Source organism: Bos mutus, chromosome 13, assembly GCF_027580195.1.
Source record: "Bos mutus isolate GX-2022 chromosome 13, NWIPB_WYAK_1.1, whole genome shotgun sequence".
NCBI lineage: Eukaryota > Metazoa > Chordata > Mammalia > Artiodactyla > Bovidae > Bos > Bos mutus.
The window spans coordinates 47,151,999-47,176,662 of NC_091629.1; the positions used below are offsets into that span (position 1 = coordinate 47,151,999).

Sequence of the window (24,664 nt, forward strand, 5' to 3'; positions counted from 1 at the left end):
TGCCTGCAATGTGGGCGACCAGGTTTGATCCCTGGGTTGGGAAGATCCCCTAGAGAAGGAAATGGCAACCCACTCTAGTATTCTTGCCTGGAGAATTCTATGGACAGTACAGTCCATGGGGTCGCAAAGAGTCAAACACAACTGGGCAACTAACACTTTCACTTTCAGCCAGAATATAGAGGAAATCTTATGGAGATTTTGTAGTCCAATGTGCTGCACACTTTCAGCACAGGGGCTCCCCAGGAATCAAAGAAGAAAACCTAAGGGAAAAAAGGAAGTTTATGCCTGAAAAACTTTACCTCCTTCCCTTACCTATTATTATTTACTCTCAGAGCTTTGGGGTATTTTCCTTTTATATTCTGTTCAGAGATTTAAATTGTGATTAGTGGGCAATATAGCAGGTGGTTGGCTTACATCATCTTGGCTCATGCATAGCCAAAGAGCTCATGAGTTCTTCGTCAAGACAGACCACATGCTGTGACATAAAACAATACTCAACGAATGCAAAAAGTTTAAATACATAACCACAATATCATTAGTTAAAAATCAGTAACAGATCGATACATTAGGAGACATGAGGATGATTCTAAATTAGACTACAAACCTCTAAGTAACTCAAGGGACAATGAAAGCAAAAGGAAAATTGGAAATGTTTAATTTTTTAATTGTTTTATTAATTTATTTTTGGCTGCACTGGGTCTTCGTTGCGGCATCCATGGGCTTCTCTTGTTGCAATGCACAGGCTCAGTAGTTGCAGCACACAGGCTTAGCTGTCCCGAGGCATGTGGGATCTCAGTTTTCTGACCATTGGAAGGTGGATTCTTAACACTGGACCACCAGGGAAATCCCTGGAAATTTTTATAACAGAGTAGTCATGAAAAGACAACATACCAAGAATCAAAGGTAACACTTGCCAATATAGTCCTCCCTTACAGTCATTCTACCCCTCTTCTCTCCTCTAGGACTAGGACTTCTGGGATCCAGTAGAGAAAACAGAGGGAGGTGGCAGCATTTGCATCAGAACTGGGGTCTAAAAAACATTAAATCCAGTGTCATAAGTGAAAACCCCAGAAAAAATAACTCATACAAAAATGAATTGAGAGAGAGAGAGACAACTGGAAACAGGATGCCCCCAAGTTGACCTGGTTCATTGTGACATCTTCATATAGAAGCCGTCAAGGGCTGGCACTTACCCAGCCTCCTGTGGGGCTAAGTCTCGGCCAGACTGGAAAGGGCCTACCCTCCAAGAGTCAGCAGGTCAAATCACTGAGAGCTTGAGAACAACCGCATCCTTGTGTCCCGCCTGATAAACCTCATCTGAGTGAAACACCTCCCATGGATCCTGGATTAGCAGAATTCAAAGACTGCCACATCTCCTAAAGTTCAAGGAGAGAGAGACAAAGACCAGGAGGCCCCATCAGAGGTTGCATTCCGGATATGCCCCTTCCAGAACATGGAGTTGGGTTCATTCTTTGGCTCCAAAGAATCACTGGAAACACTGAAATCAAAGTTCACACCCACCAACAGATGTCACAGATTTTCACGTAAAAGGTGGTTCCATTTCCCTCAAAGGTCCAAGAAAAATAAGAGCCAGGACAGTCGGTTCTGTCTTCTGCTATCATCGGGTACACCTTCTGCCCTCTGAGAAAAGGTCAGCTGTCATTTGTTCTAGGCATCGACATTTCAGCAAAGACGAAAATGGGATCTTTGGCAACTGGAACTGGAGCTGAGGTTCACAGTATGAGAACATACTGTGGAGGTTGGAGGGGCCCTGCAGCAAAATGCTGAGCCTGCCTGAAAGCAGGGCCCCAGCCCAATCCCCACCCCAGCCCCCACTCTCCACTTCAGGCATTGAGTCCAAATCAGCCCCCATCCCATGAGTCCAAATCACCCCCTCTCCCCGACTCTTACATTGTAAAGCTGTGGGAACACCATGGCATGATCATGTCAGGATGCACTCAATCAATCACAGAACATGGAGTGCTAGGAACCTAATAGATGACTGGGGCTTCTCTAAAATACAGAAGAAGCCTGACACCCACAGCATAGGCATAGAATTGAGGGAGCCATTAAATGAGATAATAAGTGAGAAGAAGTCTGGGCTGCTGCTGCTGCTGCTGCTGCTAGAGACTGGAAAATCCTGAATACAGACGAGCACTACAGCAGGCTCTTGACACCCTTCAAGCCTCATTCCTGGGGTAATTAGGGAAAGGAAAGAGAGCTGAGCAAATCATGTAATGACCCTGCTTGAAGTTCTCCTGAAAAAGCAGTTCTAGCTCAGGGTAGCACGGAGCACGCCCCTGGGCCGAGGCTCATATTTGTTTCCCTTCACTGGTGTCCAGCGCAGGAGTAAAACCTATACTTGTCTCCCGGGCAGTTTTCTCTGCCTTCAGCCAGGAATCTTTCCTCCCACCTCTTGAACTAGTCAAGTTCTTACCCATGTCAGGTTCTTTGTACTTTTCCAAGCCCCAGACCTCTGCAGGCCTGGACCCCTCATATTTCCCCCATCAGGGATAAAATGTCACTCATCACCTGACACCCTGTCCAAAGAGAACTCACTCCCTCTCTCCATCTTTTTTTTTTTTAATATCACTATCAGAAGTCAACCTATTAACAGTGTCCCCCACTAAGGTGTGAGCTCCGTGAAGGAGAACCTGTGTGTCTGGCCCACGACCTAGTCCCCACAGCCTACCTCAGTACATGGCAAAGAGAAAGTACTCAGTGATATCCACCGAATGAACGCAGGCATGAACACATGCCAAGGGTCACTGAGAGCGTCACACTTTACTTCAGGGATAGGAAAGAACTCACTGACGATCCCATCTCCCTGGCTCACAGCAGAAAGTAACAGTGGGTTTGGGGGGAGATTTGATATCTATTAATAGCAAGAAGATTTGAGTTCAGATCCTAAATCAGCTGGACTTCTTGGCGTCCTGAGGCACATACATAACCTCCTCTCTAGAACTCAGTGTTCTCATCTGCAAAAAAAAAAAAAAAAAAAAACAAGGGCATGGAATGGGCTAGACCAGTGGTTCTCAAACCTGGGCCACTCGCCTGGACCATTTGTGGAGGCTTTTTCAACAAATTTCTTCAACTCAACCCTGACTTATTAAAGTATTTAAGAGTTAGGGAAGGGAGGATCCAAGAATTAAAACTTTTAACAAGGACCCCCACCCCCAGGTGATAATGATCCCTGCAGGGACAGCCAGTTTTCTCCACTAGGAAAAGAGGGCAGGGCCAGGCCCACACCTGCCCTGAAGACTCCCAGAGAACCTTCCAGATGCTCTGCCCAATGCAATCCCAACTAGTGAAGCTTCCAGAACCAGCTTCATTTGCTTCAGACCCTGATCCATGATCATCCACTCATCTGTGGGTAGGTTGGCGAGTGTCAGTCTCTCTCACTTGGACCATCAGCTCCATTAGGGCTGGGACCCTGTGAGTTGTACACCCTTCTACCGCCTCCAGGAAGAGTGTATATGTGTTAGTCGCTCAGTCGTGTTTGATTCTTTGCAACCCCATGGACTGTAACAGCCTTCCAGGCTCCTCTGACCATGGAATTCTCCAGGCAAGAATACTGGAATGGGTAGCCATTCCCTTCTCCAGGATCTTCCTGACCCAGGGATCGAACCCAGATCTCCCGCATTGCAGACAGACTCTTTACTGTCTGAGCCACCAGGGAAGCCCCCAGGAACAGTGCCTGGTACAATATATATTTGTGGCAATATAGGAATGAGTGAGCACACAGGTCCTTTATGGTAGACAGCTGAGAGGCCTAGAGAGGCAAATACACTCAGAGAATCTCCAGGAGAGGGCTCACCATGATGTTACTACCCAGCTCAGTTGGACTCAGAGCCCTTTATCATGAAGCAGCAGATAATTAGCATGTTACAGGGGACAAAGACTGCCCAGTGAGGGGCACGTAAGAGGCAGACAATACTAGATGAGTGCAGGGGAATTTCATGTGGCTGGAGAGCTGCTTAAACCCAAGAGAGAGGGACCATCTAATCCCTTTGAACTGAATTCTTAACCCAGACTCTTTTTTTTTAATTAAAAAAATTTTTATTTATTTCTTGGTTGTGCTGGGTCTTCACTGCTGCATGTGGGCTTTCAATAGTTGTGGTGAGCAGGGGCCACTCCCTACTTGTGGCACACAGCCTTCTCTGCGGGGGCTTCTCTTGTTGAGGAGCACAGGCTCTAGAGTGCAGGCTCCGTAGCTGTGGCCCACGGGCGGGGTTGCGCCGAGGCATGTGATACCTTCTGGGACCAGGGATCAAACCCAAGCTCCCTAGAGCCCCTGCTCCGCAGCAAGAGATGCTACAGCAATGAGCATCCCATGCACTGCCACTAAAGAGTAGCTCCCACTTGCTGCAACCAGAGAAAAGCCCAGACAAAAAAAGATAATTAAATGTAAAAAAAATTTTAAAGCTAACAGGCCTGTGAAGATTAAAAAGAAGGGAACAGTTACTTGGCCTGCAGAACATCTCAGAAAGACACAGACAGACATCAAAACCATTAGCAGGTGCTGATCTTGGAAGTCAGCCTGTATCACATCACCCTTATCAGTAGGCTTGGATGGTGTCCCTACATGTCCAAAGACTTTTCCGAGAGACACTGGTCTATAAAAATGGGATGGAGCTTTTCCTCTGACAGATCGGAGGCAGAAGCAGGAGTAAGGCACCTCCTGAAAACTTGTGCCCACCAACACCAACCGATCGGCACCGGACGAGGTAAGAACTCTCAATAAACAATACACAAGAGAAAAGGTCAAAACTCCAGGAGGGAAACAAGCATAGGCCAGCTCGTCAAAGGATAGATGACTTGGGTTCTGTGTTTTGAATCTCTTTCGCCATACCACTTCCCGGCTAAAATGTACATTACTCTGCTTAGCGCAGTAGGTGTTAACAGGGGCCTGTTAGGCAACTGCTTTTAAAAAAATGGGAGATTTATTACTAGAATTATCAGCAGGCTCCTCTCAAGACAATGTCTAACAATACTGCCATCAACTCAGTCACAGGCACAGAATTTCTTATTTTTCCCTCACAAGACACTTACATGTTTCCTGAGACACTAATTCTAACTCCTCACTGATGAGGATAAAATTAAAAATAATGAAGAGGTGAGTTTTTTCAAAAGCCAAACTTATCCAATGTGAAGGATTGTCAGTGGATTCCCATATGTCCTTCCCAACATTTCTGCAATAGCGGTTCTTCCTATGGTGTCAGTAAGTAACAGGCAGCTTGACTTGGGCAATGCCGGCACATGGCGAAAGTTGACAAGCCCAATTTTACAAAACTTGACTGATTAGGAAATCCAAACAGAGAGGAGCTCAGAGTCTACTTGCTTCACTGAGGGGAAAGGCCCCAAGACACAAACCTCCATGTTACCTAAAACATGAGCAAAGAAAAAGACAATAGACTCCTGGGAACAGAGGAATCTGACCAGCAGGGGAGGGAAGTAATCTCCACTGGATCACACAGCTGAGCTCAGAGTCAAACAGGGCTCTCCTGCCTGGGTCTAGACCCTGCCTTCTCATTAGCACTGAGGCTCCTCCGCTGCAGAGGATGATAATAATATTGTCTGGTGCCAGATTCGCTGGGAGAATTGTTGCAGATGAAGGGCTTAACACAACTGACCAGTATGAACATGAACCAATACTCACTAAGGAAATACCTATGGACACATCCCAAGAAGTAGAGTGGAGATTTACGCAGCTTACACATTCACAGTCACTAAGGCTGCTCAACGTCAGCCAAGAGGAAGATGCCCCACAGCCAATGGTCAGCGGGAGCATCCAGTGCCCTGCCCACAGGAGGGCCCCAAGAAGTGGATGAATAGGTTAACTTAGTCATTCAATACACACAGGTGAGCTTCCTACATTATGGCTGCCACCAATATCATAGTGTGGACTGACCAGTGCCACCATCAGACAAAGCCAGCGGCTCTCCCAGAACAAGGGAATGGGCTTTAAAAAGAGAGAAGCCCCGAAATGGTCTCACTCATAGGGAGATGACTCCGGCCTTGGTACACTGAGCTAACACGCTAGGATAGCCCAGTGACCAAGTGAGTGGAGGCTGCCAAGCCGAGGGCTGATTCCTGGGGTGGTTTAGTCCTGATCAGGCAAAACTACCAGCTGGGGGCAGACAGTGGGTAAAGGTGAGCATACTGGCCACTCTGTAAACGCGAGTTTCACCAAGTAAAAAATGAGAACACAGGCCTTCCATCTCAGCACTGTGTGGAGTTTAGAGCAACTGACATCCATTCACACTCCACAAAGGGACCGGCATGTGATAAGCTCACATCAACAAGGACACTGCTATACATTAGCTGCCTGAAAACAAGCAGAGACCTTGACTACCACAGGAGTGACAACACTCGCAGCTTGATCATTCAAAACACTTGAGTTCCCCAGCTGGTGACTCAGATCACTGAAAGGCTATTTGAATCCGGAAGACTGGTAGGAGAATGTGGGACCGTACAGTTAAGATCTGGGCAGGGCATGGCCTGTACTTAAAGGGTGCCACCAGCCCATAGATACCTCTGCGCAAAGTTAAATAAGCTGTAGAAAAAGGGGCCCTTCCTCAAGATACTGACTGTCATGGGCTAAAACGCCGTCCCTCGAATACGGTATACTGATCAGAATATTGACAATGTGAGTGGCACCTTCCTATAAGAGCTAGGACCCTGGCATGTGCACAACCAATACAAATATACTGGCAGCCCTGTGGTCCACTGGGAATGTGGTGTCTGACTAAGCCCTCCTTTGCAGATATCGGCCACAAGATGCTGACCCTGTGGGCCTTGGCCATCATGCTAGCCGTCCAGGCAGGAGCGCTTGACCTATCGACCTCACCTTCACAGGTGGGAGCCCCTCCTGACAAAATAACCTCTGGGTTTCCCGTTCATTTCCCGATCAGTGTGCCTGACCCACAAGTCCCCAGAATTTCCTCAATCAGAAAAGGCTCTCTACCTCTGAGACGTGCAGCTGGGACCTCAGGAGCCAGATGTTCACCCGTGGCCAAATACCTTGTGTCTAGCAGCAAACTCAATGACTGTAAGTAAGATTCGTTTTACCTGCACAGCTTTGACTTTCTACCCCTTCACACATGCTTTTCATCTCCAAGCCCAAAGGCTAGTTACACCTTCTGGACAGGTGGTTCTGAAATAAGAGGTGATAGCCGTATCACCTTTGGGGCTTATTACCAATCAGCTGCCTGGACCCCACTCACAGACATTCTGGTGCAGCAGTACCGCCGCGGGCCGGAGGGCAGTTCAGACAGTGCTACACGTGACAGTTGTAACCCATCAAACAGCGACTTGGTGGTAGAGGCTGTTAATTTCACTGTCAGACATAAAAAAAAAAACTTAAAAGATATGAATATAGAATTAACACCCTTGTGGGGGCTTCCCTGGTAGCTCAGTGGTAAAGAATCTGCCAGCCAATGCAGGAGATGTGGGTTGGATTCCTGGGTCAGGAAGATCCCCTGGAGAAGGAAACATCAACCCACTCCAGTATTCTCGAGTCGGAAATCCCATGGACAGAGAAGCCTGCCAGGGTTACATTCCAAGGGGCCTCAAAAGAGTCAGAGAAGACTTAGTGACTAAACAACAGCAACACGCTTGTACCCACCACTGAGACGGAGGAATAAAATGGGCCATAGGACTGAAGACCCCTAGGCTCCTACTGGGGCTGCACTGCTCCACCCTCCATCTCCTCTCCTGAGAAGGCCTCTGGCCTGATTCTTTTCCTCCTGCCATTTCTTTATATTTTATGATGTGGATATTCCTTCTCAAGATAAATACTTGCACTAAGTGCTATAAAGTTTTCTAAAGGTGACCTGCTTGCACTGTCTCTCAAACCTAAACGTTTCTGAGGTAGTTCATTCGTGCTGTAATGAGAAATTCTGGTCCGTTCACTTTTGCTGCAGTATTGTACCCAGTGAATCCTCCATGATTCATGCAGCTAGTCGATTTCCTTTTAAAAACAAAATTGCAGTATAGTTGATACAATGTTTCAGGTGTACAGAAAAATGATTCAGTTTCTTATATATATATTTTTCATAGTCTTTGCTATTATGGTTTATCATAAGGTTTATCATAAGATATTGGCTTCCCTGGTGGCTCAGATGGTAAAGACTCTGTCCGCAATGCAGGAGACCTGGGTTCAATCCCTGGGTTGGAAAGATCCCCCGGAGAAGGAAACAGCTACCCACTCCAGTATTCTGGCCTGGAGAATTCCATGGTCTGTATAGTGCATGCGGTCGCGAAGAATTGGACACAACTGAGCCACGATCATTTTCACTTCCATAAGATATTGAATATAGTTCCCTGTTGTATACAACAAGCACATGTTGTCTATCCTTTCCCCCACCCACTTGGTAACCATAGGTTTGTTTTCTAAGCCTGTAAGTCCAGTTCTTTTTTGTAAATATTAAGTATGTTCACTTGTATCATTTTTTTAGATTCCACATATAAGTGATATCATGCATTTGTCTTTGTCTTACTTCAGTTAGTTTGATAATCTCTAGATCCATCTGTGTTGCTGCAAGTGGCATTATTTCATTCTTTTTTATGGCTAAGATTCCATTGTGTGTGTGTGTGTGTGTGTGTGCGTGTGTACCACATCTTCTTTATTCATCTGTCAATGGACATTAGGGTCACTTCCATGTCTTAGCTATTATAAATATTGCTGCTATGAACATTGGGGTGCATGTGTCTTTTTGGTTTTTTGTTCGCTTGCTTGTTTTAATTTCCATTTCTTATTTATTTGGTTGTGCCAGGCCTTAGCTGTGGCACACGGGATCTTCAGTCTTCACTGCACCATGCACAATCTTTAGTTGCAGCGTGTGACCTCTTAGACACAGCATGTGGGATTTAGTTCCCCAACCAAGGATCAAACCTGGGCCCCCTGCATTGGGACTGGGGAGTCTTAGCCACTGGACCACAGGGAAGTCCCAGCATGTATCTTTTTTAATTAGTGTTTCTGTCTTTTCTGGATATATGCCCAGGAGTAGAACCGATGGGTGAAATGGTAACTCTATTTTTAGTTTCTTAAAGAAACTCCATACTGCTCTCCACAGTGGCTGCATCAATTTACATTCCCACCAACAGTGGAACCCTCTCCAGCATTTATTATTAAATGTAAAAGTCTACATTTATAAATGTAGACTTTTTGATGCTGGCCATTCTGATTGGTGTGAGGTGCAGAACCACACGGATGGAGAACAGGAGATCCAGATCAGTGAGCTCCATTACCTCTCTAGCCACCTCCTGCCCTACACAGCACTTAAAATCAGTGCTCGCTCACTTGGCCTGCCCCCAGGGAATCATGCTGCAGGTTCCATCATATACCCCTGGTACCCCTGAGGCAAAACTTGGCCTCAGAAAAGAGAAGAGCCTGCCCCAGGCCACTTGACCTTCAAGGGGCAGAACCTAGACTATATGTATATACTCTGGGCTGCTAGGCTCAAAAGCTAAACTAGGTCCTTTCATGCCATGCTCAAATTGCTTTAGAGTAACATACTCAATACCAGGTTGGTCTCAGGTAGGTGCTGCTGCTGCTGCTAAGTCGCTTCAGTCGTGTCTGACTCTGTGTGACCCCATAGATGGCAGCCCACCAGGCTTCCCCATCCCTGGGATTCTCCAGGAAGAAACACTGGAGTGGGTTGCCATTTCCTTCTCCAATGCATGAAAGTGAAAAGTGAAAGTGAGGCCACTCAGTCATGTCTGACTCTTAGCGACCCCATGGACTGCAGCCCACCAGGCTCCTCCATCCATGGGATTTTTCAGGCAAGAGTACTGGAGTGTGCTGCCATTGCCTTCTCTGCAGGTAGGTGCTAGTAGAGGCTAACTCCTAAGAGGGGACAGGTATGTTTCTGGAACACCAGGCTGTCCTTGTAGGGAGCAGTGGCAGGAATTGATATTTCGGGGAGGCATGATATTAAATGCCTATGGGTCCCACAACTCAATGGTGCTGGCTCTCCAGCTGGAAAGCTTCCTCTGGCTGAACCGGCTGGGCAGCTAGCAGCAGGATCATTTCTCTCGACCCTTTTCAGATCTGAATGCCACCCTGACCCCGAAGATAGAGAACATGCTGAAGTGCGAGGAGATAAATCTGGCCGGTGTGTTGGGAGAAGTGATATCCACAGTGTCCAACTCTGGCCTGCTGTCTGTGTTAGATCTTACTTCATCCCTTGATATCCTTGGAGGTGGTGGCCTTGGTGGTATTCTGGGAAAGGGGAGCAGCAACAAGTCCCCAAAGCATCCCCAGTCATTGCTCTCAGAAGCCACTGGTGCTGTCAGTGACCTCGGCCAGGGGGCTCTGGGCAGTCTGCCACTCCTTGGTGGAGAGAATGCTGTCAAAGAACTTGTTGACAGCACTGGTCTCTTGACTGGTGACAAACTCAAAGAAACCACTGAGGGCATACTGAACAGTGTGGTGCCAAAAGACATCAACAGTGCGCTCACTGGCCTGCTGGGAAATATCGACTTGGAAGATCTCTTGTTAGGGTAAGTGCTTCCTTGACCCTAATGTCTGGCACAAGACAAAAGCTACTGTTTGGAGATACCAATGTTCAGCCCCCAAAAGGGCAACCACGTTTTCATGAAGCAATATTTTAACTCGGTGCTGAAAGGCTATACTTTTGGGGGGAAATATGATCAAGATTTGTTGACCTTAAAGAACTGGGCCACCTTTTTTTTGAGAGTGGCAGTGATGTCTGTGGAACTTCCCCCAAGAGCCAGAACTATTATGTTTAAAAAAAAAAAAAAGGAAGGAGGAAAGAAAGAACCAAGTGGGTAAGGGGGCTGGGGAGTCCCAGAGATAGATGGGTGGGTAGGTTGTTAACTGCCTGCTTCAAAGGTGTTTCTCTTGTTACCCAGACTGATTCCTTGAGCCAGGACTGACACTTATACTTGATGCTGTCACTTTACAGATTAGAGGTTGAAAAAGTGACTGTGGAGAACATGACGTCAACCATGACAGGCAACGGAATCCTTGTCCACGCCGTGACTACTGCCTTCATAGGTGGAAACGGGTGAGCCTATTTCCAAATCAGTCAGCTGGGACAGGCTGGACTAGTGACTTAAGATCTAGTGTCCAAGAGCCAAGCAGAGACAACAACGAGTAAGGCAGGATGGTTGAGGATGGAGCGAAAGGGGCACCAGGCCCAGCTGCCTCTCTCCTCCAGCCCCGAGGAGCAAGGTGGCAACATAACACCACAGCACCCCACTCTCAAATAGTACTACAATAAAAGCCAGAAATCCAGATCTCCATGTGAAATCTGCATAATTTGATAGATGAGCAATGAAGACAGAAACCATGGAGAACTCATTTCATATCAACATGTACACTGGTCTTAGGGGAAATTCAGTTCAGTTCAGTCGCTCAGTCGTGTCCGACTCCTTGTGACGCCATGAATTGCAGCACGCCAGGCCTCCCTGTCCATCACCAACTCCCAGAGTTCACTCAAACTCACGTCCATCGAGTCGGTGATGCCATCCAGCCATCTCATTCTCTGTCGTCCCCTTCTCCTCCTGCCCCCAATCCCTCCCAGCATCAGAGTCTTTTCCAATGAGTCAACTCTTCACATGAAGTAGCCAAAGTACTGGAGTTTCAGCTTTAGCATCACTCCTTCCAAAGAACACCCAGGACTGATCTCCTTTAGAATGGACTGGTTGGATCTCCAAATATGCCTTCCAAATAATCTTGACCCTCCAAGGAGAGTCAACTCACTCTACAAACACTTTGCTAGGAAGCTGAGAGGAAACAGAGATGGTTAAAATGCCCTCAGGAAACTAGAGATTTAAACACGCATGCGTATACACATTCACTCATCCACCTAATGGGTAGTTAATAACCGCTGCTCTGTACCAGATGCTGTGTTGGGCAGAGGGAAGACTAAAGGCAGGCGGTCCCTGCCTTCAGTGGATGTCAACATTTGGGGGAGGGACAGGTTAACAGAGGAGGCCCAGGGCACCCAGGAAAATGTGAGAGGGGCAAGGGAATCCATACTGGGAAGGAGATTTCTTGGACTAATACATTCATATCCCTGATACTTATCACTGATTAAGCTCCAGCCAGGCCCTTAACTGAGGTAGTCTGAACTCATGAAGCCTCTTGACAACCTCATCAGGAAAGCAGTCCTGTTTCTAAACTAGAAAACCAGTTTAAACTAGGAAAACCAGTTATAAACCTTGCTCAAAGTCCCTCAACCAAACGACGGCAGTGACAGGATTTGAGCCCAGGTGTTCAGCTTCCAGAGTCCATATCTGTGACCACTACAGTTAACAGTGTCAGGGAGAACCATCTATCTTCTCCAAAATATCTGACTCAAAGAAGACCAGGCTCTGGAAAACTGTGGGTTTTTCCTGTCCGTTGTCACCCACACAACAGACAAGTGGGAGTGCTGGGCACAAAAGTGAACTTGTAATGGGCATCTTGTTACCAGTCAGCCTGGTGCCACCCAACAAAAAAAGACCCTTGAAGCCTGGTTTGGAGGGTGATTTTGACAATGTTTATTGAATACCTTTGAACCAAGCTCTGAATTCTATGCACAGGAGATTGGCCAACGATGGGGCATACTTATTGGAAAGCACCGAACTTACCCTCACTAAAATAACCTGGTGATTCCCAAAATGCCTATCGCTTGGCTGAGTGACATCTTGCAATGGGACCTGGGTTCACCTGCGTCTTGTTCTCCACAGCCTAGCAGGACCTGTAGTCAGCATACTGGGATTTCAAGTGCATGCAGATGTAACTCTGGAAATTGGAATTTCCAGCAACAACACACAATGTGTCAGCCTCCTAGTCCAGGAGAAGAACATCGAAGTCAAGAACGTCAACCTGCAGATAGCAGAGGTGTATGTGAGACCATTTTTTCTCATTTTCTGGATCAAGTGGCCTATATGTCAGGATATCCTTGCTTGTACCACACCTAGAGACCAGCTCAGCCAACCCAGTGGTTTGAACCATCAATAAAGGAGGCCCAGAGAAGGGCCTCTGCTTGCAAATGGCCCACTGGGCCTGAGCACAGCCTTCTCTCACTCTGCCCGTGTTCTCTTTGCTAAGCATACTTTTGTACTCAGTTCTATTTTCCTGCATAAGCAATCCATTCACCTAGATCAAAATTCAAATGACTCAAAAGCCATACAATACAAGTCTCCCTCTCACCCATATACACCGGCTAATTATCCTTCCTGGAAGCAACCAATGGATCCAATTTTTCCATTGGCTTTCAGAGATATTATTTGCTATGCAACAAACATGCATGTGTATACACACACAGAAATGGGCTGGTTTATTATATACAATTTTCTGGCCTCTGCTGATATTTTTAAAAATTGCTTGGAATTGGCCATCAGAATATAAATAGCTTCTTGATATTTTATGGCTGTCTAGTACTCCATTATGAAGATACACTATCACTTACTTAACAGATCCTTATCAAGGAATAATTGTTTTTTTTCCAGCTACTAACTTTTGTACTCAACCGGTGAATAAGTTCCCAGACAAGTCTGTTTACCACTGTCATGGTAACTGAAGGATAAATTCCTCCCTGTGAGATTGCTGGGTCAGCCCTCTGGCTTTGGTAGTTTTCTTAGGTATTCTTCCATCTTCCTTAGTGACTAAAACTGAAGGCAAAAGAGCTTAGGGAACAAAGTAAATAGCAGGACATCACTGCCATTGGTTCGTCAATGGATGTTGGGCAAATGTTAAGGATCACACAGGTATACACGTGTGATACGTGTTCTCCACGTGTATCTTCCCCAGGGTCACAGGTGTCTTGCCTCTGCCTCTGCCCTTGGATGATACCATCTCTCAATTGCTGACAGTAACTATGAACGAGAATGTAAGTCGTGGGACGGGGAGGGCACTGCCTCGGAGGTCTATGTTGCTGGGGGACACAGGAAGAGGCCCTTACCTCAGATACAGTCTGGTGCTAGAGGGACATCAGGCCTCAAGAGGCCTGTTTCTACGGAAGCATCCCCTGCCCCACCCCCAGCCCCAAATACCCCAGTAGCAGGATAGGATAATGCTCCAGGTTGGGGCAGGAGTAGGGGAGGATGAGCTCTGGCAAAAAGGAAACCAGGAAGTAGGACAGGGAGAAGAGGAGGACAGACGGAAGGGGACAGGAGGACAGGACTGCTGCTCTCCCTTGGCAAAGCTAACGATGAGCCCTTTAACAGATTGAAGGATCAAAATCATGTGGCATTGAGCTCAGTGACGTCAACGAATGCAAGAACTGTGAGTACAAACACCAGACCCCCACCCTCCCCAGCGGGGCTGCCCAGGTCAATGGAGGGAGGTGGCCCAGGCTCCTTTGGATCCTATAGGTGATAGGAGAGGACGGAGCTGTAAGGTGCATCCCCAAGCACCCAGGCTGGAAATGTGGCAACTTAGCAGCTTCGCTGAACCACAGTGACTCATTCTCCAGGACACAGAGCCCCTCTGGAGTCTCTGGTAGCTCCTCAGTCCCAGTGGTGTGCAAAGTACACAGTGTGGAGCTTGAGCAAGGAGCACCCTCACACCAAGGAAGCTGGGAAGCAGAAATTCCCTCTCACGTCTCCTAACATCCAGGAGACCAAGATAACAGGACGCAGTAGGATGGCAGTTGCCAAGACAGTTCAAGCAGGAACCTGTCGACATTTCCCAGGACCCAGAGCAGATGAAATATGGGGCCTGGGCAGCGAGACTCTTTTAGTTGTCACATCACCTTCCTCTCCATAGTCTCCTCCTAGACACATGTGAAAAGCTAGTGAGGCAGCAGGTTTCTGCCTGGGACCAAGGGAGAGGGAGGCGCCCAGGGCACAGCCTCCAGGGGACTGCGGCGCCTCCACAGGCTCTCTTTCCCTCTCACCTGCAGCTACTGGCTTGTTCAACTACCAAGTCAAAAGTCCCAGGATTTCTGCAGAAGGTCTTTCAATCCTCTACTGTGTAAGTGTTCTTTGTGCTTATGAATGGGTTCTGTAAGAGGGCTGGAGACATCCCTGAACTCACCAAATAAACTCCAAATCATGACAAACCAGTCTTCCTCCCTTCTCCGATCCCCAGACCTCCACCTGGGGCGATCTCCAGGCTTCTACCGTAACAGCTGAGTGCCTGCTACATGGGCCAGCCGTGTTTTCCCTTCCAGTTACGTCTAATGCACAGTGCCTGAGATGCATACCCAACAACGACAACTTTTTCTTGACCAGTAGGATGTACCCAGCAGCGGTTAGATATTCAACAGACTATATTTAAGGAAAGAAGAAGTGCAGACTCTCCCACCCACCCTCTCAATCACTGAAGGAATGGAAAACTAGGCCATGAGGAGTACTGAAGAGAGGCAAGGTTTTGGGCCCACTTACTCTACTCGTGGGATCCCTCTGCACAGACATCCCAAGTACAGATATATTTAAGCACAAAGAAATACAAGTATTAATGACAAGGGGGGAAAAAACTGGAAATGAACTAGAAGGAAATAACTAAGCTAACTATGAGATTATTAGAAATGTTTACACAGTATGAAGGTACGGTTAATTTTTTAAAGCAAAATACAAGTGATATTATGTACAGGCAAAGAAAGACAATAAGGTGAAATATTAGTGATATCCACTTAAAATCTTTTCCCTTCTTCGTACTTCTCTGGACTTGTCAAACTTCCTGCCATGTGCAATCTGCATTTTATAAACAGGGCACAATGGATACAAAAGGAAGAGGAATCATTCAAAGGAGGCAGAATTCCATAGATAAGATGAGCCTTGAGGGTGCTTGACAAGACAGTCATTGCAAGCTTGGGAGAACTGTGAGTTAGGTACAAACACGCATATACACACACATATTACCTGAGGCAACATTGAAATGGAGGAACTCGCTGGAAAATGAAGACATGTAGCTTCTCTTGGAAAATCGGAGGTCTGGGGGACCGAGGGGCACTGTTTCAGGGCTAATCGGCTGGAGACGGCAGTGCTTCCTCCTCTGTAAGGGGCTCCTCTCTCCCACGACTCCCCTACAGTCCCGCAACAAGGGGGCAGGGAGGTCACCTGTGCTTTGTCTTCATGCTCGTCCACTGTGGGGTTCACACGGGGCCACCTCACTCCTCAGCATCACAGACGGGCCTTCAAAGACCCTGAAATTGATGGCAGTCTCACACGATAACAGGGATGTTTCTCTTGTTCTCTCTCTAGGCCTACTTTAACCAAAATAAATCCCCTGTGCCTGGAAGCCATCTTCCTCCAGATCCTAAAAATGTCAACACTGCCGTGATTTTGTCCCAAATGATGCTCAGGGAGATTGTCACTAAAAGCGCCAAGGAGAGCTCTGTCAAGGTGAGCCTCATCCACATGGCCCTTCGACCCTCCTGTTTGCTTAAGTCTAGCCTATCAACCTCTAAGTGTGAGAAGGTAGAAATGCCAAGTGGGTTCTGGACTGCTCTTCCAGAGATAAAGACGAGGAACGCTATGGGATACAGATTTTCCCTTAATGATCGTCTAGTTGGGTCTTGTATATAATGCACTAGGGGAAAGGAGAGAGCAGGGCACAGGGGGAGCAGGAGCTCTGGGAGGCAGAGCTGCTTCTCTCCATTTTACAGGCAACCAAAGTGAGGGAAGCAACTTAACCAACACTCACAGCATGTGCAAGGGAGTGGGTTTATCTATAGGAGGTATTCACTTGCTTCCTGCCCAGAAAGTGGTAGAAGGCAGGTAGTTATAACAAAATCATAATCTTCAGTACTCTCTATGTGCCAGGCTCTATTTCAATGCTTCCTTAACACAGTCTCCCAAAATCATCAAGTGCAGAGCTATCTGCTACAAGAGCACAGAAAGAAATGGGCTCTAAAATGGATGAGGAGTAATAGAAACACGCTTCTGTGTCATGGGCCCCACTGTCTTTTCGAGAAAGGAAATAAGATAAAGGGAGATGTCTGGAATGAGATGGTGTCTGTGTGCTCATATCAGCTATGGCAGCACCCAGCAAGGTGACCAATGCATACCACAGGATCCATAAAAATCTGAATGATGGAATCGAGCAATGCATGGATATCTCACCATACAACATCCTGCAGCCCTCTCCCTCTCCATACTCTATAAACGATGACTTCTTTACCACAGATAAACAACCTGGAAGCGGCGATCACCAAAATCGTTTACCACCACCTGCCGAACAACAAAATCAATGCCGCCTACTGGGTCACTATAGTGAAGGATGGTGAGAACATAGCCACTGGGCAGACGGTGAGTGCTGAGTAACAAATCGGGAACGGCTGTGAGGAGGAACAAATAGGAGCAGAGGTCCCATGGAAAGAAGAGTGCTCTGGGGGGGAACTACTACCAAAACTCTGGGGGTCAGAGTGCCTGGGTGTCCCTAGGAGGAGGAGGCCAACCAGGCTGGTGGGCTGTCTCCTAAGACCTGGTCGCCTCCACGCCAGGCCTCACCTGTCACCTTGCTGGTCATATCACACCATGACACGTTTGCTGAGTAGCCTGGTGAAGGTATTTTCAACTCATGTTTGTTTTATATTCATGTAGGAAGTCACCATCTCCCATGCAAGTGAGATTTCAAACAACAAAATCAAAACAACCATCAAGACTGACAGGTACGGTCTATAACTACAAACTCCTCTTGCCATTCATCAGCATAGGATGCAATATCAAGAAACCAATTCAGAAACTACTGTATAGGCACAGGGAGCTCAAGCCGGTGCTCCGTGACAACCCAGAGGGGTGGGATGGGGCGAGGGTGGGGGTGGCTCAAGAGGGAGGGGACATACGTATACTTATGACTCATTCATGTTGTTGTACGGCAGAAGCCAACACAATATTGTAAAGCAATTATCCTCTAATTAAGAAAAAAAGAAGAACCCAATTCAAATCACATGCAAAGAATAATGGACAAGGCCTTTGAGAAATACTTGGATTATTACAGGGAAATCAGAAAGTTTTACTCACATGCTGTTATGCACCTTAAATCTGCTCTTTCTCCTCTGTATTTATTACAACATTTTATAAGTGACTTCAAGAAGGAACTGAGCTAATACCTAAACTCTACTTTAGAATTGGTTAATAATTGTTATTTGGAAATAATTTTTCCTTGTCTTTCCTGACAGTGCTAAACACAGCGTGATACCCCCTGAGGCTGTAAGTCAATCTGATTTTTCAAAATATTTATCTATGATAGGTGAGAAATTATTTTCAAGCCAGGCACTCAGGACTCTACAAAAAAAAAAAAGTCACGCAGATTGGATCACAGACGCAATGTGGAGCAGGACTGCAGGTTCCAAACCTAGGTTCTCTCTGGGAAGCTATTAAAACCCGGTTCCCCAAGCTCATTCAGTGACCTCAGTCAATGACCTAAAGGCAGGCCTAGAATCTGTGCTCTTTGTGTTGGGTGATTCGGATACACCAGGAAGTCTTGAGGATCCACAGAAAGGAAGAAAAGATGATGTGGATTCTAATTACGCCTTGGCTCACCAGAGCATCTCACTACCCCCACCTTTATGACACTTGATCTTCCACACACATAAGTATACTTTCATTCAACAAACATTTAGTGAGCGTCACTACATGCTGCTGCTGCTGCTGCTGCTAAGTCGCTTCAGTTGTATCCAACTCTGTGCGACCCCATAGATAGCAGCCCACCAGGCTCCCCGTCCCTGGGATTCTCCAGGCAAGAACACTGGAGTGGGTTGCCATTTCCTTCTCCAATGCATGAAAGTGAAAAGTGAAAGTGAAGTCGCTCAGTCGTGTCTGACTCCTAGCGACCCCATGGACTGCAGCCTACCAGGCTCCTCCATCCATGGGATTTTCCAGGCAAGAGTACTGGAGTGGGGTGCCAACATGTATGACCCTAAATCTGTAACATGAAACAATGGTGAGGTCCCAGATTCCGGGAGTGATGCTCTAGTTTAAGCAGGAGGACAGGGACAGATTAAAACCATATATAAATTAAGCCCCATCATTAAGAGTCTGGTAACCACACACTGGCTGGAGGCACACAATATGCACTCAGAGGCGAACAGCCTTATGTCTGTGTCCCAGGTGTCAGCCCTGAGACAGGGGGATGTCAGCTGAGAGGTAGACTTTGGGAGTCAGTGTAAGCCTGGGTTGCTTCACCTTATCTGTACTGGGCCAAGCTCTGTGCAGGGGAAGGATCACAGAAGGCATGAACCCTGACCTCATGTAACTACCCACCTAACAGGGAACAGAGACTGATGAAATAGCTATCAACTGACCATGAAAAAGACAGAGGGCAGAAAGCATGAACTGGTAGGCAGACCATGGGTTCACTGAGAAAATGATGCCTGGACTCAGCCCTGAAGAAGGAGCAGGGGTTTACCAGGGAGCAAAGGTGTAAACCAGGTAGAGGAAACAGGACATTCAAAGGGTAGGCAGCGTGGACTTCTAGGCCTGTTGAGGGGAATGCAAAAGAAGGGAGGTAAACAGAGCACCAGATCCAAGGGGACCCAGAACAGATCCCGAAGAGTACAGTCCATCCTCCGAAATACTCAAACGGCATTTGGCCTGAGGGCACACAGCTGCATCTCAGTGCCTACAGCAATGTCTGGAACATGACAGGAACCCAAGAAACACTGGCCAAGGAGCCACCCAAGGCATCAAAAACCTACTTGAAAGGCCTTTGAAAATCCCCAAAGAATTAGAGGCCTGAGGGATAGATTGAGATCCACCTCCCCACATAGCCTTGTCGAGTACCAGGAAAAAAAAGAGCCCACATGTCCAGAGGAACCCAAGACCACTTTCCACTATGTGAGGACGAGCTGGGAGGCTAGCAGATGTACTAACAAAAACACTCCACCCATCTCTTTCAGGAGGAGGAAGAAAGAGGTGTGCTACGTGAAGTTCTGAAGAAGCTTCTATTTGCTGTTACCAGTACGTGGAACTAGTAACATGAACACCAGAAAAGTCAGTGTCACTGAAAGGCAGGGACGGGACAGCACCCTGCAGCCTGTGCCACAGCAGCGAGCAGAGTATCATCTGGTCATTGCGGGGCTGAAGAGCACGTTTTTATTTTCAGATAGGGACCGCAGCATCTTGAGATGGCAAAACGTGAAAACCAAATCAAAATGTTTCTTCTCCCGGTCCAAATGAAATCCAGCCCACTGGGTGTCTTCAGAACAGCATTATGCCACTTAGAGGAAAGAAACATGGGCCTCGTCACCTAGTCACATAGATAACAGAGTTTGAGAAATTTAGAAGTATGAGTTCATAACCCTGATGATCATCAAGAGATAGAGCACAAAATGCCATCTAAGCATATTAATGATGAACTCTAGAGGGGTTGATGTATTGCAAATGAAATCAAAAGAGCAAGGATTAATTCTTCTGGTTTCTTAAGAGAAAGAGGGCAGACATGCCAGCATCTCTCTTGGTTTCGATTATACCCATCAGATTTCCAGTTAGCTCTAGGGTCCTTGAGAACTCACCCTCACACACACACAAGACTGGGAGAAACTGTGTCTTAACTCAGATCCCTCTGCTGAAGGGGCGGGGGAGAGATTTCCCCTAGAGCCACACTCTGCCCAGAGACATTCTCCAGTTGACTGTGGCTAAAACAACCCACCCTAGCCATTGTTTCTTTCAACTCACATCATAAGATGTGCCTTCTTTTTTTCAGGAAATGTAAATCAATGGAATATTCCACTAGGAGTAATCCCAAATTCTCTAAACAGTGCCAAGCTTCAAGTGCTTAAATCGGTAAGAGAAAGAAATACAAACATTTTCCTTTCACATTAAAGTCCACTCTGCACCTCAGTCTTCAGAGTAATGAATAAGGCCAGTGGGCCCTGGCATCAACGTCTGTCTGGGCTGCCTTACCAGCTCCATTCAGTCTCCCTAGTCTCTCCTAAGCAGATTCATTGCCTACTGTCCCTTTCGTTATCATGTAAGTTCTAACCCTGAGACTGGAAACACGTGCACACATGCCCAGTCATGTCCAACTCTTTGCAACCCCATGGACTGTAGCCCACCAAGCTCCTCCGTCCATGGGATTTTCCAGGCAAGAATACTGGAATGTGTTGTCATTTCCTCCTCCAACGGATCTTTCCAAGCCAGGTATCGAACCCATGTCTTCTGCATCGGGAGGCAGATTCTTTACCACTGGGCCATCGGGGAAGCCCTGCATCCCCACTACACATTCCCGATTCCTCCACACCGCCGCCTTGTGACTGAAAAGCCTCTTGTTCTTTACCACCCTGACTCAGACTTCCCCTTCTTCCCATCTATCTAACCTCACACTTAGGGAAAAGTGAAAAGAGAACTTGCTTTCTGAAAAATAGTTAAAAGGATGGAACCTTTATGTAAATTTGCCACCAGGAAAACAGTGAAAGAGGGATGGAACTAGAGAAGATATACCAGAGAGTAAAGAAGTTTAGAATCTCCATCACCCTTACAATGTTCCATTCTTGATAAACATGTCTAATGAGTATGCCATCTGACTGGGAAAACATTAATTTCTTTCATGTTGGCTCAAATTTCAGAAGCCTTACATTCCGATTTTTACTTAATCCCCCAAAGTCCATGAATCTGTGACCAAATCAATTACTACAGTGTAGAGGCTGGTAAAATCAGCACTTGCCTCAATGTTAGCTTTCTACCTCCTACTCTTAGGCTCCGTAACTATGAGGGGCCTGGACGTATCACTTTGCCTCCCGCATTCCGCCTGAGTTAAGGGACTGGATCAGATGAATGCCAACTGTGTTTCAGCTGCAAGTGACAGGAAGTTCAACCAAAACTGGTTCAAGCAACAACACAGAGTTATTGGTCCTAACACCAAGGATGGTGCCAACTTCAGAGGTGGCCCAAATGTGACGCCAGAATCCATCTCTTGACTCTAAATGCTTTGGGGTGGGCTCTATTTTGGCTCCGCGCTGGGGGTCCCTCACTATCAGGAACTTCACCCTATTTCTGGAATAACAAATGAAAGTCATCCAGAAGTAACATCTGGGGCTCCCATTGGCCTGAACTGTTCCACGTCCCCATCCTTAAAGCCAGTGCTGTGGTCAGGGGGATGGAGTCCACTGGCTGGCTCAGCCTGTGCCTGCACCAGCTTATGTATTTAAGAGTATAACTCGCTGTCTTTTGTCTCCCCCCAGAATGATTTTCAAGCCACAAACTAAACCCAGCACCGGAAGCCAGGGAATGTTTCAGAATGAAAGCAAAGACACTCTGTAATCCCTCTCTATGAAACACTGTGGAAAAGACATCCTTTGGACTAAGGAATTAAGTAGAGTTAGTGTTCTCAACATGTCCAGCTATGCTTTGGAATTTCACCAACAATACCCTGAATTAACAAGTGTAAGAAAGGCAGGAATCCAGGGATAGGGGGGGACTTTTCTAATTATCTCACCAATAAATAACCTGTTTTCATGCAGAAAAAAAAAAAAGTGACATGTCTTTAATTCTTACAAACAGGAGTTCCATTGTGTGTTTATGACTAGTAAAAGCACTTCTTACTGGGGACAAAAAATTAGTAATATGAGTGATGAGGCCACAAAACTCAGGATTACTTTACAGAGTGCTCTAGGGAACAATCCTGACAATGATTAAGACTTTTCTTCCCATAGCTCAGGCCTCCCCTCCCCAAACACCAAACGTTCTCTTCTGCCCATTGGCCCAAGACGAAAATCACACAGGGGCTAGGCTCCAACTTCCCCATCGTCACATGTTAAAAACTGAAGGGCACAGTCCAAATGCTAAAAGCTGGGTGGAACAGAGCAGATAAGAGTCCGATAATACCATAAACAGGGCAGCAAAGGATCTAGATCCCAGCTCAGGGACTACAGGCCAGGCCAAGTGGCTGAGAGGAAAGCCAATCAATGTTAGGTCAGTAAATGCAGAGAAACCCAGAAAAATACACAACAGGGATAATGAGAAACACAACTCTGAACTCTATACCAGGCAGAGACTCTCTGCCCTATGCCAGTGTCTTGCACAACTGTGTGCTCCAGAACCAAAACAGCTCAGGTTGTAGACACAAAAGATCAGAAAGGGAAGCAAGGCCAGAGACTGGGCGTGCCTTACAGCAAGGACAGCACCGCACAAGACAAAGACCCAATCACACTCTTAATGGGTATGGGGTTCTATTCTGGAGTGATGGTTTGGAACCAGATAGAGGTTGTAGTTGAACACTGTGCCACTAAACTATCTCCTTTACCTTAGTTAATTTTATGTTATGTGAATTCCACTTCCATTTAAAAACAAAAATGGGACTTCCCTTAGAAGGTGAGGGTTTGATCCCTGGTCAAAGAGCTAAGCTCCCACATGCCACACCAAAAAACCAAAACATAAAACAGAAGCAATACTGTAACGAATTCAACAAAGACTTAAAAAAAAAGGTACACATAAAAAAAATTTTAATAAATAAAAAACAAGAAGCCTTCCAAATCACATTAGCAACGAGTATATCAAGTACCCAGATGTTGATTTCTATACCATTCTTTATCAAAGGAACCTAATCAGTCCCCTTGGAGAAATGGCTAATTCTAAGACTAGAGACAAAATATGAAAAATGACCCAGAACAGCTCAGATGCAAGGAAGAAGGCACTCATACAAAGGCGGAAGTGTGTCAAAGGGATAGAGGGCCAAAAGAAAGAGCTTCCAGAGCTGAAACAATTTGGCCAATGAAATATATAAAGGAGTATTGGATTATTGATCCTGGATATTCATTAGAAAGGATGCTGAAGCTGAAGCTCTGATACTTTGGCCACCTGATGTGAAGAGCCAACTCACTGGAAAAGACCCTGATGTTAGGAAAGACTGAAGGCAAAAGGAGAAGGGGGAGGCAGAGGATAAGATGGTTAGAGAGCATTACCAACTCAATGGACATGAAGCTGAGCAAACTCTGGGAGATAGTGGAGGACAGAGGAGCCTGACATGCTGCAGTCCATGGGGTCACAGAGAATCAGACATGACTTAGTGACTGAACAACTGGATTATAACCCATAGAATAAAAAAAATATCTAGCAGCCTATACTAATATAAATAAATGATTCAGTAAATATACAGGTGAGAACAGGCAAATCTCCTGTGCAGAAGAAGCCAAAATGATTTACACAGCTACTGCACCCTTGAGGAGGGAGGGCATAGCTTCCATTCACTAAGCTTCAGCTGCACATGGCGACTTTTCTCCAAAGTATAGAAAGGGGAAAAAAGAGCAACTGTACAATGAAAAAATCTGACAAACTACCTGAAGCCAGGTGATCAAGGTTAGTATAAACAGTGATAAATCATATTACTAGTATGTACCCTTATGATGGAATGAGAATGGTATTTTACCTTTGTGGTCTTCCTTCCCAAAACACGTAATTCCAATCTAAACATGAGAAAAACATAACAAATCCCAACAAAGGGACACTGCAAAATATCTGACCAGTTCTCCTCAAAACTATCAATGTCATCAAAATTACAAGTCTGAGTCAAGAGGAACCTAAAGAGACATGATTGTAATGTGGCCTCCCAAATGGGATTCCGGAAAAATAAAAAGAGATTAGGGGAAAACTGAAGCTGTCTGAATATGGTATGGCCTTCAGTAAATAATGCATCACTACTGATTTATTGTTAACAAATGAACCATAATAAAGTATTAGAATAGGGAAAACTGGGTACAGTGTATAGAGAAACTCTCTGCACCATTTGTGCAATAATTCTATAAAACTATTTAAAAATTTATTT

General features: G+C 46.2%; 1 protein-coding gene across 1 annotated transcript in view; it reads right to left on the bottom strand.

Moving 5' to 3' along the window:
• Positions 1 to 685: 685 nt before the first annotated feature.
• Positions 686 to 24,664, bottom strand: part of CDK5RAP1 (CDK5 regulatory subunit associated protein 1) — a 61,649-nt gene continuing 37,670 nt past the window's right edge. The window contains exon 15 of the mRNA XM_070381588.1: positions 686 to 1,376. Coding sequence (XP_070237689.1) covers positions 1,314 to 1,376 — 63 coding nt within the window. The 3' untranslated portion in view covers positions 686 to 1,313. The remainder of the gene's footprint in view (positions 1,377 to 24,664) is intronic.